A 16999-nucleotide genomic window follows, 5' to 3' on the forward strand; every position below is an offset into this window, starting at 1 on the left:
TATGAACTAGCCATATGACTTTGTATCCACTCTCTCACTACCTTGAGGGGGAAAGAATTCTTTCCCTGGGAGAGGTGTTTGAGACATACAGCTATGAGGACTGGCTGGAATCAACACATTTGAATGGAAGACCCTACCCAGACAGTGGAAACCTCCATGACTGAAGATTGACTCCTACAGCATATTATTTCCTTAAATGTAGACAAGGTTGAAGATTGGAGATGGAAAAGGGCTGTGATAAGAAGATTCTCAAACATGATGGACTCTTGCTTAAGCTTACCTTTCTCATGCTAATGGAAGGACTCTTCAATGCTGTACACCAGTTGACTATTGAAAAGACTTCTTGGTGCCACTGCAAATACTAAGGAAAGTGCATTATGCTCTCTGCTGGTAATTTCACTCTCAGGACTCCAACTTCAGTCAGACTTGCTGCAGAGAAGCAGTGGTTGTTGGAGCCCAAAGGCTTCATCTCTGAGTTGTGCCCACAGGTCTCCTGTGTGGCTCCTTGCGGTCCAGCAAACTGAAGGGGGGAATCCTAGGCAGTTGTTTACAGGCTAGGGTATAGCCCCAGCCCCTGTAAATCCATGGCAGAGCAGGTGCTGAGACTTTGCAGGTTTTAAAAAGGGTAAATGGAATGCTCCAGGTACCCTATAGGTCACTCAGCCTGACATCAATCCTTGGCACACTCAGTGATTACTGCCTGTGTACCTTCCAAATTAAATGTTGGTAGCATAATTAATGCCAGTTAAGATGGGCTTTATGGAAAATAGTCTTGTCAAACTCTGTTTGGATGAGATCACAAGTTTGGTTGATACAGAGAGGGATAACATAATATACTTGAACTTCTAAGGCATTTGATTTAATCCTACATATTCAGATAAAAAAAGCACTATACAAAAAATCAATATAGCCCATATCCAGTAGAGTGGGGCAAACCCAGGCATGCAAGGTTTTAGTACAGCCACATGGAAAGTCATACATTTAAGAAAAGAAAACGCTTACCACATAAAGATGGAATGCACTGATAGAAAAAGGGTAATAAATATCCAGTTGAACATGAGGGCCTGGTACAATATTGTATCTAAGCAGATGAATATCAAACAGGAATATAGAGAAAGTATTATCTCTGTATATGAAACCATTACTAGACTACTTCTGGTGTCCATATTTCAAAAGGGGCCTATGAGAATGATTTGTTTACTGGAAAACATACTTTATAGTAAGTGCGAAGATGCTCAATTTAATTTAAGAGAAGGTGACCTGATCATGGTCCTACAAGTAGCTACATGGGCATGAGATTTCCAATAGAGGATGGCTCTTTACCAGAAAAAGGCATAATGAAATTCAACAGTTGGAAGATAAAGCTAGACTAATTTGGAGTAGAAACAAGGTGCAGAGTTTTAGTACTGATGCTAATTAACCAGTGGAAGAACTTGCCTAGGGAAGTGGTAGACTCTCCACCACCCAAAGATCTTAATTTAAGACTGATTCAAAAAATCATGAGGTATGAAATTTCTCAAAGTTTCTTGTCAAATTATTAAAAGGTTAATGCCTCCCCCAATGGAATTTAGAGGTAGTCCAGTATTGTTGCTGGAGGCACTACAACTAAGCTCTGCCCTTCAGCTCAGACCACCTGTTCTTCCACTGCCAGAGAAACAACCAATTACTAGCATTGATAATGTAAATTAATCTTAAAACAATATGTTGGTCTTCCTTTAGAAATAAAATTAAATTTAAAGTCTGGTTATTTACCAGGTGACCAGTATGCACTGAATTTGGAGAGATGCTGCTAACAGAAAGAAAGAGACATCTCATTCTGCTGCACAGCTTCTCTCCTCATTCACTAATAATGGTAAGTAGCAAGGAATGAATCCCAGAAGTAGGGGGTGAAAGGATAAGTAGAGTTTAATTATTATAGTAGGCAGGAATGGAAGTTCCCCTCAATATAAAGCAAGAACTTTATAAACCATGTGGGAACCAATCCACTAACAGTTTTCTACCAAAGGCTGTCGTTGCAATGCAAACATACTTGTAGATCTTCCTCTGATGAGGCTCATATATCCCTGCTCCCCACCCAGGCATTCCTGTGAATAGTTTCCCATACCTAGCATGCCAACTGGTGCAAAACTTTACATCTTGTGTGCAGCAACTTTGAGGGCTCTTTCAAGGGGGGGGGGGGGGAATATAGGTGCAGTTGCTCTGAAACAGCAACAGCTGGTATGGCTGGTACTCATGTTTCTAAAGGGCTTAGTTGTAGGACTCCAGCCAAGCCTCCTGGAGAAACTCGAGTGTAGCTGAGATCACCAGAACTTTGGGATTATTATTACATTTCTATCACAACAGCAGAGAGCGATCAGGTGCGACGGGCACTGCACAAAGAGACAGTCTTGCCCCAGAGGGCATTTTGTTTCCCCTCACACCTGAAATGCAAATTTGACCAGATCTATACATGAAATATCCTGGTCAAGTTCTCTCTGAGACCTGTGTGTCACAGGTCAATGGAGAATCCATGCTGAACTATCTCTCTCTTCCGATGCCCACACTATCTGTAGGTGTTCCTGGTTGGGAATGTAGGAGTTTCTGCTTCAAGAGGTTTGTTATTTTTTGCATGTACAATGTGGAGTCCTTGGCTCTCTATCAAGTCCAAAATACCTTATAGGCCACTGGAGGACTTCAACTCTTCTTTTTCCTCTTTTCTGTATTCTTTATGTGAGCTGTTTTGAAAGACAACAGATTTTTCTCTGCCCAGGACATTATTTCCATTGCTCCCGAGAAGCTTTGATCTCTGGTTACGGAAAAGAGATAAATACTCATGCCTCAGTCGTAAGCCAGTAGGAGGTAGGGGGAGACTTCTTCTGCAAGTACCATAATTGCCTGCTATATGTTTCACCTTTCACCGTTGACTGGTGCAGCTGGTACTGGCCACTGTCATAGACAGGATACTGGGCTCAATGGACCACTACTTCAATCTCGTGGTTTCTTTTTTCTTTCTCTCTTTTTTTTAAAAAGATGTCAAAATGAACTAAAAGTACGATTACTATGATATTTTTTGAAAGTCTGTTGTCCAAGTATGCTTACTTCCATAATGGGTCTACGGTGAAAGCTGGGTTGGCTTTCAACATATTGTTTGTACTTCCCTGCACACGAGGCATTTGAATGTGCGCTGAGAATGACCCTCATTTTGTATTGCATCACATGCATGATTCTATGTCCTCAGGTGGAATTTCTGCAGGTGCATTTTGAGAAACCCAATCAATAGTGAAACTAATGCATGGCACCAGCAAGCCCAGCCCCTTGAGATAATTGGACTGCTGATGCCCTTCAGGAAATGATTGATACAATGAAATTTTGGATCTTCAACATTATGGCCAGAGCCATGCCTGTTTTGACCTCTGGGAGAATAATTCTCTGCATTGGGATCAAAAGCTCCTTTTGCTTTTTGGAGAACTGATAGCTATGAATTCTTTCAGGCAGCTGTTGAGTTAAGAATGGCTCTTTTTCTCTGGACAGTCCTGATGAGGGACCTGATAACAGTCTTCAAATATGTTAAGGGCTGTTAAAAAGAGGATGGTGATCAATTATTCTCCAGGTCCACTAAAGGCAAGACAAGAAGTTTTAATCTGTGGCAAGGGAGATTTAGGTTAGATATGAAAAAACTTTGTAACTTTAAGGATTTGACTCTAAGCCCCATTTCTTGGCAGGGGTGAGGGCCAAATGACTGGAACAGGCAAGTCATAATTCACTCTCTGTAGCCTGTAAATGCTACTTCATGAAGGGAACACCACTTCGATTTAAACCAGATGTTTCTAGGACAGCTCTGCCATGCCAGAGTCGGGGAAGAGGAGTCAGTCAGGGAGGTACTACAGTAGCAGATCCAGGTGGTTGAAACCATCATTCTGCTATTTACCCAATCAGAAAGAAGGAGAAGAAAGATTGTAAATTGCAACTGTATGAAAATGAATAAAAATAAAGGTTTTAAAACAAAATGGTTAGGAGAAACTGAACCACCAACTTGTTCCACCACAGGAGATAGAAAATATCATGGCCTGAGCTGAAGGATTGAATCTTAGTCCTGGAGCCTCCATCAACACCAGTGGACTACCTCCAAATTCCATTGGTGGAGGATATTAACCATTAGTAATGAATGTAAGGAGAAGTTGTGCAACAGAATGGATATCTTTCTAAAACACTGAGTTATAGGACAAATAGAAGTTATGGGCGAGATGCCTGGATTACAAGTTGATATTTGGTGACCTGTATTATACAGGTGATCAGACTAGATGCTAATAATTGTCCTTTATAGTCTTAAAATCTATCAATCTATGACTTTCCTAAGCAAGCATCTCCATAACCAAGTACTGTTTAGGATCAGAGACTTCCAATGAAACAATTTTACAATATTTTGCTTCTAACAGCTTCCTGTCTCTGCAATACTTGTAAATAATGTACTCTTCATTGCTGATTTTATGATAGACCTTGAAAAAAAGATGACAATGAGGATTTGTGAACAGCCGCTTTTCTTTCTTGAGTTTTGAGCTGATTTTTCTCCCAGATAGCTAAAATATTAAAACCAAAGGCTCTGCTTGTTACCCTGTGATAGGTAGATTGACCCATGAGAATAGCAACTGTATGAAACAATATTACTGTTTTGACCCAGTGGAAGAAAGACAAGTCTGCTAATTAGCTGGTTTCCCTCATTCAGCACATGCATGCTATTGAATGAAGCGATGACTTGGACTGCAAATGTGTTAAGTTTAAAAAATGCATATAGATTTACCATAGCTCATATTTTATTCAATTTTAATATGGTTTCCATTATTAACTTCTAAAACAAAATGATTTCCAGTTTAGAAAACAATGCACTGACCACATAATTCCTTTTTCATTTTATACAGTTATACAAATATTCTAAATACACGTTTTGTCAAGATGATGGCAAATAAGATTTAACTGTACAGTACACGAGGAAAGAAAATATTTTAAGCATATTTAGAAGCAATAGAAATGTCTATACAAAAGAAGCAAAAATGGAATAAAATTTCTTATATTTAAAGTATTGCAACAGTCCCACAGGTTTGTAACAAAAATGTCTTTGCACAGTTCCTCACAATGCCCCATTAATAGCTAAAGCAAGACAGCAATTTATAGAAAATAATGTTTAAAAATGCTACACAATACTACTGTTTGCACAGTTTGATCAAAATAACAAATCTACTTGGAATCAAGCAAAACTTAGGAGGAAATATACCAACAAACTTTAAAATTATCTGTATAAAATTCATTGCACATTATTTTACTCAGTTGTTTGAAAAGTAAAAAAGTGTATTTACAAAATATTTCGCAGACAAAATTATAAAGTGAATGAATAATATATCTATAAGTAACACGTCTTGATACTGACTGTTCAAGAACACACACTAATGGTTTCATTGTTTCAAGAGGTTTTTCAGTGCTCCTTCCACAGCAAACCACTGGGAAGTAAACTTGACTTCTACTTTGAAATGGATTTACAAGATGTTACACATAGCTATTTCAACATCTGCATTATAAAACAGTATGTTAAAAAGGTGAAAGAATGAAGGAATTTGTACATCTTAAAAAGTGAATAGATCAGTAAGTGTATTTCTCATTTAGTTAAGATAATTGTTCCATTATTCTTCAGATAGTAAACCAACAGCTAAAATGGAAATCTTGGACTAGATGAACATTGAAAAAGCACCATGCACAACAGTTTTAGTGTAGTAAACACTGAAAAAAAATAGCACCTGGAATCTTGTAACACAGATCATTTAAAACTGGTCGAGTAGTTGTCGGAGATATGGTGCCTTTGATAACTCTCGGCTCACTCTGGATAGCTTGAAAAGTACTGGACAGTTCAGAGAAACACACTGGATCTGTCGATCAAAGCAACCTGTACAGTTCTTGCATATCTAGATATATTAAAAAAAGAAAACAGCTTCTTTTAAATTACATTTCATAATAGAGGACTATTATAAATCAAGCATAAATAAGACTCAGATGAATCTTTTCCTTTTAAGTGAATTTAGTTCCAATTACCAGCCTAAAGTCCAATCAACAGAACAGGTAAAGCTCTGTCAGTGACAGATGCCCCACAACATTGTTCAATTTTGAGCAGAGGGATCAAGTGACAATTGCAGTCCCAATGCTACCATACTGTCTCTTCTGAAACGGTCCAAATGTCAATTGTGACAGTGGTGTCTGGGATGTGGGCATCATCCAGTGTGAACTGGACTGAGACCAACAACTAGTTACACAGCTCATTTTCAGTCTCATTTCCCAAATTTTACTACCATCTGGTGGTAAATGGGAGAAATCAGTCAAATACATTACAAATTACTTTCAAAATATTAGGATATGATTATCGTAATGACTAAAAATTGCTCTTTAACAGTGGGGACTTAAACAAAATCAAAGGTATTTCAAGCCATGATTATATGTAAACAAGTATCTACCCTTTTTAATGTTTTGCTGCGTGAATTACTTATGTAATTGAGATATTTGGTTGAACAAAGCTGTAGCAATAGGGGCAAACTGCCATGGTACAGCCATGCGATCTCTAATGCTCCAATTGCAAATCTTAACACACTCACCACTCTGTTCCTTTTAGTTCTAACCCCTTGTCCTTTTCTGCCCTTCTGAAGATCTCCTAAACCTGTTTCCAATTACACTTCAGTTTCCTTTTACATTTGATCCTTACTGCATTCACATCTGACTCTGCATAGTTTAAACAACTTTAAAAATCAAAGGGAAGCAACTTCCTCCATTCCTAAAAATCTGTTCAACTCCGTGTCTCCAGTATCATCAAGCCCAAGCAGTAAAAAATATTGTGACTTAGCACCCCCACACCCATGAAATTCTAAAAAATAATAAATGTGGGTTCTTTTTATTTGTCTTCTGGTTTTTAAGCCTCTAGAATTAATGTTTAAAGCTTTTATCTATAACCTCAAGAGCTAAAAACTTAAAATTTTGTTTTAAAAAAAGCTGAGATTCTCACATAATCACAGGACTCCAGGAGGTGGGGCTTAAGCAAAACACCAAATATTGCAAGACTCACAATAAAATCTCAAAAGTTGGTAAAACTGGGTCTACTACAATTAAACAGTGATAGCAGCAGGTGGGACAAAGTGATGAGCCCCTGTATTACTTGGTTCTGAATTCTCCCAGAAGTCAATTAAGTGCTTCTACACAGAACATACAGAGGACTAGATTTTTCACTCAATCCTATTGGAACTGAGAACCAGCAACCCACTCAGGCAAGTATGCATTAGTGCTCAAGTTCTGAGGAAGGGAAGGTAAAACTACTACAGAAACAGCTGTAAATTAGCTGACTCAGGACATTCTTAATGTGATTTTCAAATACAGCATTCATGTGAATCCTTAGAGACCATGACATGAACTTAAGTTAGATCCTGTTTGTTCTAGACCTTCAACTGTATTAAATAGTTTTTAAGATGGTCCACACTAGTTCTTTATAAACACAATTTAATTGAACTGTGGGCAAGGGACCAAACTGTTTAAAAAGTATTAAAGCCCGTTTCTAAATTCAGTTTAAGTATAGTTTGGATCCAGGCAAATGGTTTTTAAACTGAGTTTTATAAATTAGGCTAAGGTAGTTAAGATTCAGTGGAGCTCAGTTTTGCTGCTAGCTTTGCTATATGTTTGTACCCTAGTGCTCAACTTTCAGCGCCTACAGACCTTTATGGTTAAAGTAAAAGGAATGCTCTCAAATAGGTACAAAATACCGTCAAGGACCTTCCCTTCAAGGGAACCCAGGTTGTTTAGTGATGCCATAGAAGAGTCCCATCATTCTCTTAAAGACTCCCACCAGACATAATAATTGTCTTTCCCTACCTGAATGATTGGCTCCTGAAAGGTCACTCATTTCTCAAGGTAGAGACAGCAACCAGCATAGTCCTACCTCTGTTCCTTCCACTCATTCGGCCTCCACCTTGTTGACTAATGTATGCTGGCTAGCATATAAATGTATATGCACACCCATATATCTAAGTATGCATTAGGCACTAATAACATTAAGCACAAATACTATAACAGTGATGTAGCCTAAACTGGCTTATACCATAATCCTGTTCACTTATGCTCAGTATCCTATAACTCCTTGCATTAGCTGAAGTAAACTTTGGCTTAAGTAAATAGGAAAACTGTCAGCATGAGGACATAGAACAGGGGTGGCCAAACTTCTGACCCACTGAGTTGCATACGACAATCTTCAGAAGTTCAAGAGCTGGGGTGTGCCTGCCGGGGCTCAGGGTTTCAGCCCCGCTCCTGCTGAAGCCCCAAGCCCCAGCAGGAGTGCACCACTGAGCTGAAGCCCTGAGCCCCTCCTCCCTGCTAGGCAGAAGTCCCTACCCTGAGGTCCCAAGCTCTCCCCCACCTCCCACTCCCAGTCTGGTAGGTGGAGAATGGGGGGAGGGGGCTCCATTAGCTGCACTCTGTAAAAGATCTGCATGTGGCTCATGAGCCATGGTTTGGCTCCCCCTGACATATAATTATTTCCTCATAGCAACAGATAAGGAGTTACCGTCACAAACCTATTTATCCTGATATAAGCCTACGTGGTATCTTCACTCCCCTTAGTACCTAGAATGCATGTGCTCAGAACAAAAGAAAAAGGGGTACACCAAGGTACCAGAAACAAACAAGGTAAAAAGCTGATTAATTGAATCCAATTCCAAGTGACGTATCTAGTACCTTTTACTAGTAAACAAAGTAAGCTTTAGGGATGTAACTTTGAAGAGCACACCTTCTGCGTATGGTGAACCTAACACTGCTGCATAGGACTTCTCTTTGGAGACTGGTATCATATAGAACCTTTTTCCTGTACCATATTAATAAACCTGACTGACATCAGTTATTTGGTTTCTTGAGTATATTTCATAACAAAGTGTGGCCAAACAATTCAGTATATAATTTATCAACAGCCTCAACACGGGAAAGTCTACCTTCACACCGACTCAACAATTAGACTTCACTGGGGCCATTCTGGACTTCTCCGCTGCAAGAGTATACTTGCTCAAGGACATACTTTGGATGGGAGCCTCCCAGGGCATGCCGGAGGACTGTAGCCAAGAAGCTTAGTACATGACTACTGCTGTAGCCATGGAACGTACAGCTACATCGGTGACATCAAGCTAAGCCTGGAGAGATGCCTTGGCAATTGTCTGGCCTTCTGTTAGGAGGGCTTGAAATTGTTCCCTTTGATCCTGTGGCGGGTTTTCAATAGAAGATAAAAACTTTGAATAGTTTGTAAAATCATATTTTGCCATCAGAGCTCATTAATTGGCTACCCTGAACTGCAGAGACGCTGAAGAGTAGTTCTTGTGCTCCAGAAGGTCCAGTCTTTTTACCTCTTTGTCAGAAGGCATTGAGTGGGGTCAATGTTGCTTGTTCCAGTCATTAAGGGCCTCAACAACCAGGAAGTTGAGTGTAGTGTGGGAGAAAAAAATACTCCAAGCCTTTAGGTGGGATGTAGTATTTTTTGTCAACACACTTACAGCTATGCACTATAGTAGCTGAAATTTGCTATACTGTACTTACTGGGGACAACAGAGCATTTAATTTTTGCCCTGAGGGTATGTCTGAAGAATGTCTAACAGGGAATGGTGGGGTTCTTGTATCTCCTCCAATTAAATTTGTAAGGTCTTTGCTATATGTTTCATAAGGTCTTGAAAGGCACTGACATCACCGGCGTAAGACAGTGGGGGAGGCATGACAGTCTCATCTGGTAAGGCAGATTTGTGGGAAGAGAAGGTTACTTACTGTAGCTGGAGGTTCTTTGAGATGTGTGGTCCTTATCTAGATTCCAAACGTGGGTGTGCATGCGTGCCATGCACTGTAACTGTTCATAGTAGTGTCCGTCGACCTGCATGTATGTTTTGCGTTAGCCACTAGGCATATCAGAGGCTTTAAGAGGCTGTGCGGATCGACGCTGCTCCAGTTCCCTCTTACCAGCCTGGAGCAGAGGGGATGGAGAGCAGGACTGGAATCCAGATAGGGACCACACATCTCAAAGAACCTCCAGTTACAGTAAGTAACCTTCTCTTCTTTGAGTGATGGTCCCTATGTGGATTCCAAACGTGGGAGAATAGTGAGCAGTACTCAGTGTGTGTGTGGGGGGTGGGGGATGCACAAAGGCTCTCCAGAAGTAACAGTCTGAAGGACAGCTTGGCCAACAGCTGCATCTGCAGCAGGAGCAAGGGCATAATGGTCGGTAAAGTTAGGGATGGAGGACCAAGTGGTCACCCGGCAAATGTCCTGCCAGGGGATGTATGCAAGGAAAGCCGACATGGCGGCATGAGCCTGCATGGAGTGGGCTGTGACCCCTGGTGGGGGAGGGGATGCCAGAGAGCATGTAACAGTCTGCAATGCAGTGGGAGAGACATTGCATGGAAAGAGCATGGTCGTGACAGTGTTTGGTGATGGTGATGAAGAGACGAGCGGAGGTGCGGAAGGTATGGATGCGCTGGAGGTTAAAGGCTAGCGCCCAATGTACATTGAGGGAGTGCAGCGTGCATTCCCTGGTGGAGGCATGTGGTTTAGGATAGATGATAGGTAAGTGTATGCACTGGTTGAGGTGGAATGAGGAGACCAATTTGGGATGAAGGCATAGGGAGACAGTGAAGGGCGGGTCTGCCATCATGGCTGCCAGTTCGCTGACACGTCATGCAGAGGTGATGGCAACCAAGAAGATCATCTTCATAGAGGTGAGCAAGGGAGCAGGTCAACAGGGATTCAAAGGGTGGCTTAGTGATGGTGGAGAGAAAAAGATTGAGGTTCCAGGCAGGGGCAGGTTTCCACACCAAGGGAAAAGCATTGAGGAGACTGCGGAGGAAGTGGGTGGCAGCTGGATGCGTGAAAATGGAGAACCCATCTACAGGTGGAAGGAAGGCACTGACTGCCACTAGGTGGACGCGAATGGAGGAGTGAGCAAGGCCTGAGTGACGGAGCTGGAAAAGGTAATCCAGGAGAACCGGAATGGAGACGGAGTCCGGGGAAAGGTTGTGGCAGTACGCCCAGGGACTAAAGCAGCGCTACTTGGTGTGGTAGCAAGTATGGGTAGATTGGACATCTACTGTGCATGCGGACGTCACGTACGGGGGCAGAACATGCAGCATCTATGCATGAGCCTCATCCGAATAGCATGCGTGAATTGGAGAGGACCAGGGTTGGGGTGTTCAAGGCGGCCGTGGGCTTGCGTAAGGAGATCAGGGAGCAGGGGAAGGTCAATCAGGGAATGAGTGGAGGGAGGGATGAAGGAGGTCTGGAAACTAATACTGGCGGGGCCAAGCAGGGGCCACAAGAAGAACCATCGCCTGATCCCGGCAAATTTTGTGCAGGACCTAGGGGAGCAGGGGAATGGGCAGGAAAGTGTAATGGAGCTTGTTGGTACAGGGAACGAGAAGGGCATCTCCCTGTGAGCTGGACCCAGGGCTCCCCCAGAGTAGAAGAGGGGAAGTTTGTGATTGGTCATTGTGATGAAGAGGTCCCTTTGAGGTGTGCCCGACTAGCAAAAGATGGAGGGGAGCGTGGGGTTGTGGAATTCCCACTCATGATTCACATGGAAGGAGTGACTGGTCCGTAAGGGAGTTGCTCACACTTGGAAGATGTACAGCATGGAGAGAGATGTCATGCCGGAGGCACCAGTTCCAAAGGAGGATGGCCTCCACGCAGAGGGACTGGCTCCGCCCTGCTTGTTGACATAGATGACAGCCACCATGTTGTTGGATAACACTTAAGATATGGCAGTCATGGAGAAGTGTCAGAAAGGCCCAGCAAGCAAAGTGGATGGTACGTGATCTTGCCCCAACTGTAGGTGAACAGGGCCAGATAACCACCAAAAGTAATCGGTAGTGGAATCAGAAGAACGGAGTAGGGTTCGTGGTTCTTGTGTAAAGAGTCAAAAGCTTTGTCTGGGGGTTCGTTGCAGAAGGGAAGACGTGGCTGAGATAGAGGCAGTGGAATGTCGTGGATGATGCAAGCGAGGACGGAGGTGAGAGGGCTCAGGTTGGCGCTGTGGATAGGGCTGATAGGAGGTGTGGGGATGGAGTTGGAAAGACGACCAGTGCTACCTGCAGGTAGGGGCAGGGTTATAGAGGCCCAGCAATTGAAGGGTGACCTGAGAATCCTTAAGGGAATAGAGGGATTCATCAGTTTTATCACTGAAGAACTTTGGTTGTCAAAAAGGAGGTCCTCAAGTGTAGTTTGGACCTCCTTCGGGAAACCGCTGGACTGCAGCCAGGAGTCATGGTGGAGGACTAGTACGGAAGCCAGTGAGCAGAAGGCGGTATCAGCAGCATCGACCATGGCCTGAAGGGCCACCTTGGCGACTAATTTTCCCTCCTCTGTGAGGCATTGGAAATCCTGATGCTTATCAGGGGTCAGGAAGGCTTGGAAGTCTGCAATCTGAGTATAGGAAAGAAAGTCGTATTTTGCAAGAATGGCCTAGTAACTGGCAATGTGGAACTGGAGGCCCGCAGAGGAACTTCTTAGCTGTCTAGTCTGGGGGCGGGGTGTGTGGAACGAAGAGGGTGCTGGAGGGCACGTTCCGTGGCCACCTAGACCACCAAGGAATTTGGAGGAAGGTGGGACAAGAAGGAGTTCGTACCCTTAGCTGGCACAAAGTGTCTACACTCAGTCTGTTTTGGACTGGGGGGGTGCAGGAGGCTGGAGTGTGCCAAACTGCTTGTGCCAGGTGGAGGATGGCACCGTGTATTGGCAAGGCAATGCGGGAGGGACCAGGGGGCTGCAGAATGACCAAGAACTGATCATGGGGGTCCTGTACATCTTCCACAGGGAAGTTGAGGACAGCGGCCATGTGGCAGACAAGGTCCTGGTACTGGGCATGGTCATCCAGAGGGGAAAGGGAAGGTGGGATGTACGCATCATCAGGTGATGAAGAAGTGCCAGCAGGGACCAAGGGAATCAACGATGCCAGCGGTACGGAGGGTGCTGGGAGAGCTGAAGCGTCGCGGGGATCCTCACAGGCAGAAGGTGGATTGACGGGAGGTGAAGACTGGTGGTGGTGTGGGTGTGAAGAGAGTCTTTGGCTGCAGTACGGGTCCCAGTGTACCAGTATGGCCAAGTGTAGGGGTTGCCAGGCATTGGCAGTCCCTGCAGGTAGGCAAGCCACAGATTGGCCACTGGGCCATAGTGAGACAGATAGGGTTGGCAGCGGGGATCTGGGCTGTAGGAACAGGCTGGTGAGAAGGCTGGGTCCTGTTGGGAGGACCAGTCAGACTTTGAAAATGGATCTGGTAGGGGTGGGACTGCCAGTGCCAGCAGAGCCATCAGTGTGGAGTGGAACAAAGGAGGGTGGTCCACAAGCAGGAGAGGTTCCACGGCCGGAGATGGAGGACTGAGAACCTGTGGTGCAGAGAGCTGAGGGGAGCCAGCGAAAGGCAGCAGTAGTTCGACTGTTGGTGTTGGGGGGAAAGTGTCCCGGAGTGCACAGGACCAGGTGGTCCCAGTGGTGTGGACGGCACTGGAGGTGACAGCGGCTGGGCGGACACCATGGCCGGTGTTGTTGCAGCTCGATGTTTGGATTTATGCTCTGAACAAGGCTTCTTCAGAGCAGAAGCCTCAGAGTCAATGCGCGACTTCTCACCCAACTTGGTGCAGCTCGGGAAAGGCCAGGAGAATCACCCACCGTTGGTGCCAGTCTGCTTTCCAATGGCTCTGCCAGTGCCAGATCCGAAGGGGTAAGTGGCCACATCGCTTCTTCCATAAGGAACTTAGGGAGACGAAGCTCCCAGGCCTGGGACAGAAAGGATCGGCAGATGGAGCAGCGAGCGGTAATATGGGCTTTGTCCAAGCAGTAAAGGCAGCATTGGTGTTCGTCGCTTACAAAGAAGGAGTGAGGGCATGAAACAGTAGTTAAAACCAGCTTGTCCGGGCATAGTTCCTGGCTGGGGGAGAGAGTCCCACAAGGGAACAAGTCCAAAGGGTAACAACTATCTAAAAAACGGACAACTAACTACAACTATGAAAAAGAACTATGTACAAGGCAAAAAGGCGAAAAACACAGTACTTCTAGCAAGATAGGAGCACCGAGGAACAGGGGTTCCGACTCTGGCCATGTGGCAGTAAGAAGGAACTGGAGCAGCGTTGACCCATGCAGCCTCTTAAAGCTTCGGACACACCACGTGGCTGACGGACGATACATACGTGGGACAATGGACACTACTATGAACAGTTCCGGCTCTGGTGCACAGCACGCATGTGCACCCACGTTTGGAATCCACATGGGACCATCACTCGAAGAAGGAGGGGTTTCTTCTTCCTCAGTTGGCTCTTGCTCCTCTGTAAGGTCTTCTGTGGAGCAGGACCCAAAGGCAGCGGTTGTTGCTCCTCACGTGCCCTCTTATGAGATGGGATCCTGTAGAACTGTTTGCCATAAGAGACCCATGGGTTTCAATAAGCCCAATGATGGGCATAAGTGAAGGGGACAGGGTCCCAAGATCCTTGCCATGGTTGCCAGGTGTCTTTTCTGCTGGGATTTTCCTCTTCAGGATGTCCTTCAAGGATGGGAGGCTGGAAGGTGGAGGAATCTTGTACGAACACCTTGGAAACCTCCCATATCTACTGGAGGAGCAAGTGGTGCTGGTACCATGGTCAAGTCGGCACCAGGGCCCAAAAGGCATCTTGTAATTGCATCAGTACAGAGGTCGGTAGTTGGATGGTAGGCTGGTAGGCTGAAGGATATTGCATTGGTACTGGTCAAAAATGTCTCTCTCTACCCTTAAAGAGTTTGTGTGGGGCTAATGACAGTGTTGGTACTGGAGGACAAGTCACCTCTGAAGATGGTAGGCTCAGAGGGTAAGCAAGCTCTAGGAAGTGAGTTGGTACCAGCAGAGTGTGTCCTTCAGTACCCCTCAGTAACGGTGATTCAGGGTCCCTCAAGGTTCTCATGGAACAGAGCCTGGACAGTACCGGTGACCTGGGTAGGGACCTTCAAAGGGCAGTATGTCAGGTAGTACTGGAGATGGTACTGAAGAGTGATCGGTGTGCTCTTCAAGAGTTCTTCATAGCTCTTCATGGCTATAGAAGACGGTACCAACAACAATTTCGGGTTGGTTCTGGAGTCCTTGTGTATTGAAGGGACTAGGTCTGGGGTCCGTGCCACTCTATATCATTTACCCAATGTCTTCTCAGTATGTGGTGGGTGTGATAAATGAAGCGGGGGGGATAGCTCCCTTTTATGGACACTGACAGTGAGTGTGACAGAATGTACTCATGTGTCCACCCTAATGTTCCCTCAATTTTTTTCCATCCATGTGTGGAATAAATTTGGTTATGTGCACCACCAGTAGAAACAAAAAACCTAGATATTATATTTTTAATAACTTAAATAGGGATAATTACTCCAGCCAGGACAGGTTAGGCATTTTAGAACTCACTACTCAAAGAATTAAATTTAAGTATAAGAGAAATAAAAATTCTGAAATGCATAGACCAGTCAAAACACTAAAATAACACACTTTGAAAGAATAAAATTACAGAGAATATATGTGCATTGCAGGAAGTACCAAGAAGTAACAACAGTAATACAAGTATGTGTTGGAAGGTGAGTGTGACACAGAGAATGTGTGTGTTTGACGCAGTGTTTGTGTGTGCGTACGTGACTGTGTGTGACACAGAGACAGTGTGTAACAGAGAGTGTGACAGAGACTGTGTGTGTGTGTGACACGGACACACAGACAGTGTGTGTGCTGGCTGCTGGGAAAGTTTCTGAGAGATGCCCTGCGTGGTCTCTTTAAGACACTCACTGAAAGCTCTCCTGCTCTGTCCTGAGCCCTGATATCTCTCCTCCCCTGCTCTGCAGAGATGGGATACATGGGCAGGGGGGGATTGAGGGAGAGAGAATGTGTGAGAGACTGTGAGCTGGCTGCTGGGAAAATCTCAGAAACAGACCACTGTCTCTTTAAGAAAGGCACGCAGCCACTCTGAGTCCTGAGCCAGGCTGTCCCCCCGTCTCTCCCCTGCTCTGCGGAGATCAGGTACAGGGGCGGGGATTAGAACACTCTGACATCAGCACCCTCCTCCCCCATGCCCCCTGCACAGCCAGCAGGGTGGTCCCGAAAGCCACTGCAGGATGGTGCAACGTGGCGGGAGGGGCACCTGAACACATGCTGCTGGCTGTGCGCGCTCTCCTAATCAGCTGGGTGGCAACTCACAGGGAACACGGGTCCACACCCCACACACTATTGTGATAATCTGTGTACAAAGTATGCTGTGTGAGGTATCATTTGAACACTCATAATTTGCTGGTCATTATTGTCCTAATAAAATATGTGTGGCAACATTGTATATGAAGTTATAAGATTCCACTGAATTGTATTATTAACACATGTTCCAAACTGAGGTTGACAAAGAGGTCTGTCTCAAAGAAAGGAGGCTGGAAGGTGGAGGAATCTTGTACAAATACCTTGGAAACCTCCCATATCTACTGGAGGAGCAAGTGATGCTGGTACCGTGGTCTCTGTGTGTGCTCTGCTTAATTTGAATGTAAGCTGTAAACAGAGTCATCAAGTAAGAAGGGAAACAAAGGACCTTTAAACAGGTAAGGAAAAAGCAGCAGGGAACATCCTTCCATATAGACCCTGTCTCCTGAATCTCAGATGAAAGTATTTTTCAAGAGGAGGACTGACAATATAAAAAGGAGGTACAAACACACAAAGACACCCCCCTCTCTCTCCGTGCCCATCATGTTCACAGCCCCCAAAGGAAGCATTTGTTGAACTTTGGGAGAAGGGGTCCTGACCTAAGAAGTCTGGTCAGTCAGACTGCTGAAAGCATATGGTGAGAAACTTTACTTGAATCTGATAGAGTTTAAGTTAGGGACCAGTAGCATTTTACCTTTATTTTCTTGTAACCATTTCTGACTTTTATGTCTCATTACTTGTATTAATTAAAATCTCTCATAAACTTGTTTGATCTAATCCAATGTGTTTAAATTGAAGTG

At 44.4% G+C, this 16999-nt stretch overlaps 1 protein-coding gene across 3 annotated transcripts in view; it reads right to left on the reverse strand.

Annotated features, from left to right (window-relative positions):
* Positions 1 to 4772: 4772 nt before the first annotated feature.
* REV3L (REV3 like, DNA directed polymerase zeta catalytic subunit) overlaps positions 4773 to 16999 on the reverse strand; it is a 241847-nt gene continuing 229620 nt past the window's right edge. For all 3 annotated transcript variants that reach the window (XR_010600094.1, XM_005287599.4, XM_024102440.3), the window contains one exon: positions 4773 to 5930. Coding sequence is in view for 2 of the 3 variants with exons in the window: in XM_005287599.4 (XP_005287656.2) it covers positions 5790 to 5930 (141 nt within the window). In the remaining variant the exon portion in view is untranslated. The remainder of the gene's footprint in view (positions 5931 to 16999) is intronic.

This window comes from Chrysemys picta, chromosome 3, assembly GCF_011386835.1.
Source record: "Chrysemys picta bellii isolate R12L10 chromosome 3, ASM1138683v2, whole genome shotgun sequence".
Lineage (NCBI taxonomy): Eukaryota > Metazoa > Chordata > Testudines > Emydidae > Chrysemys > Chrysemys picta.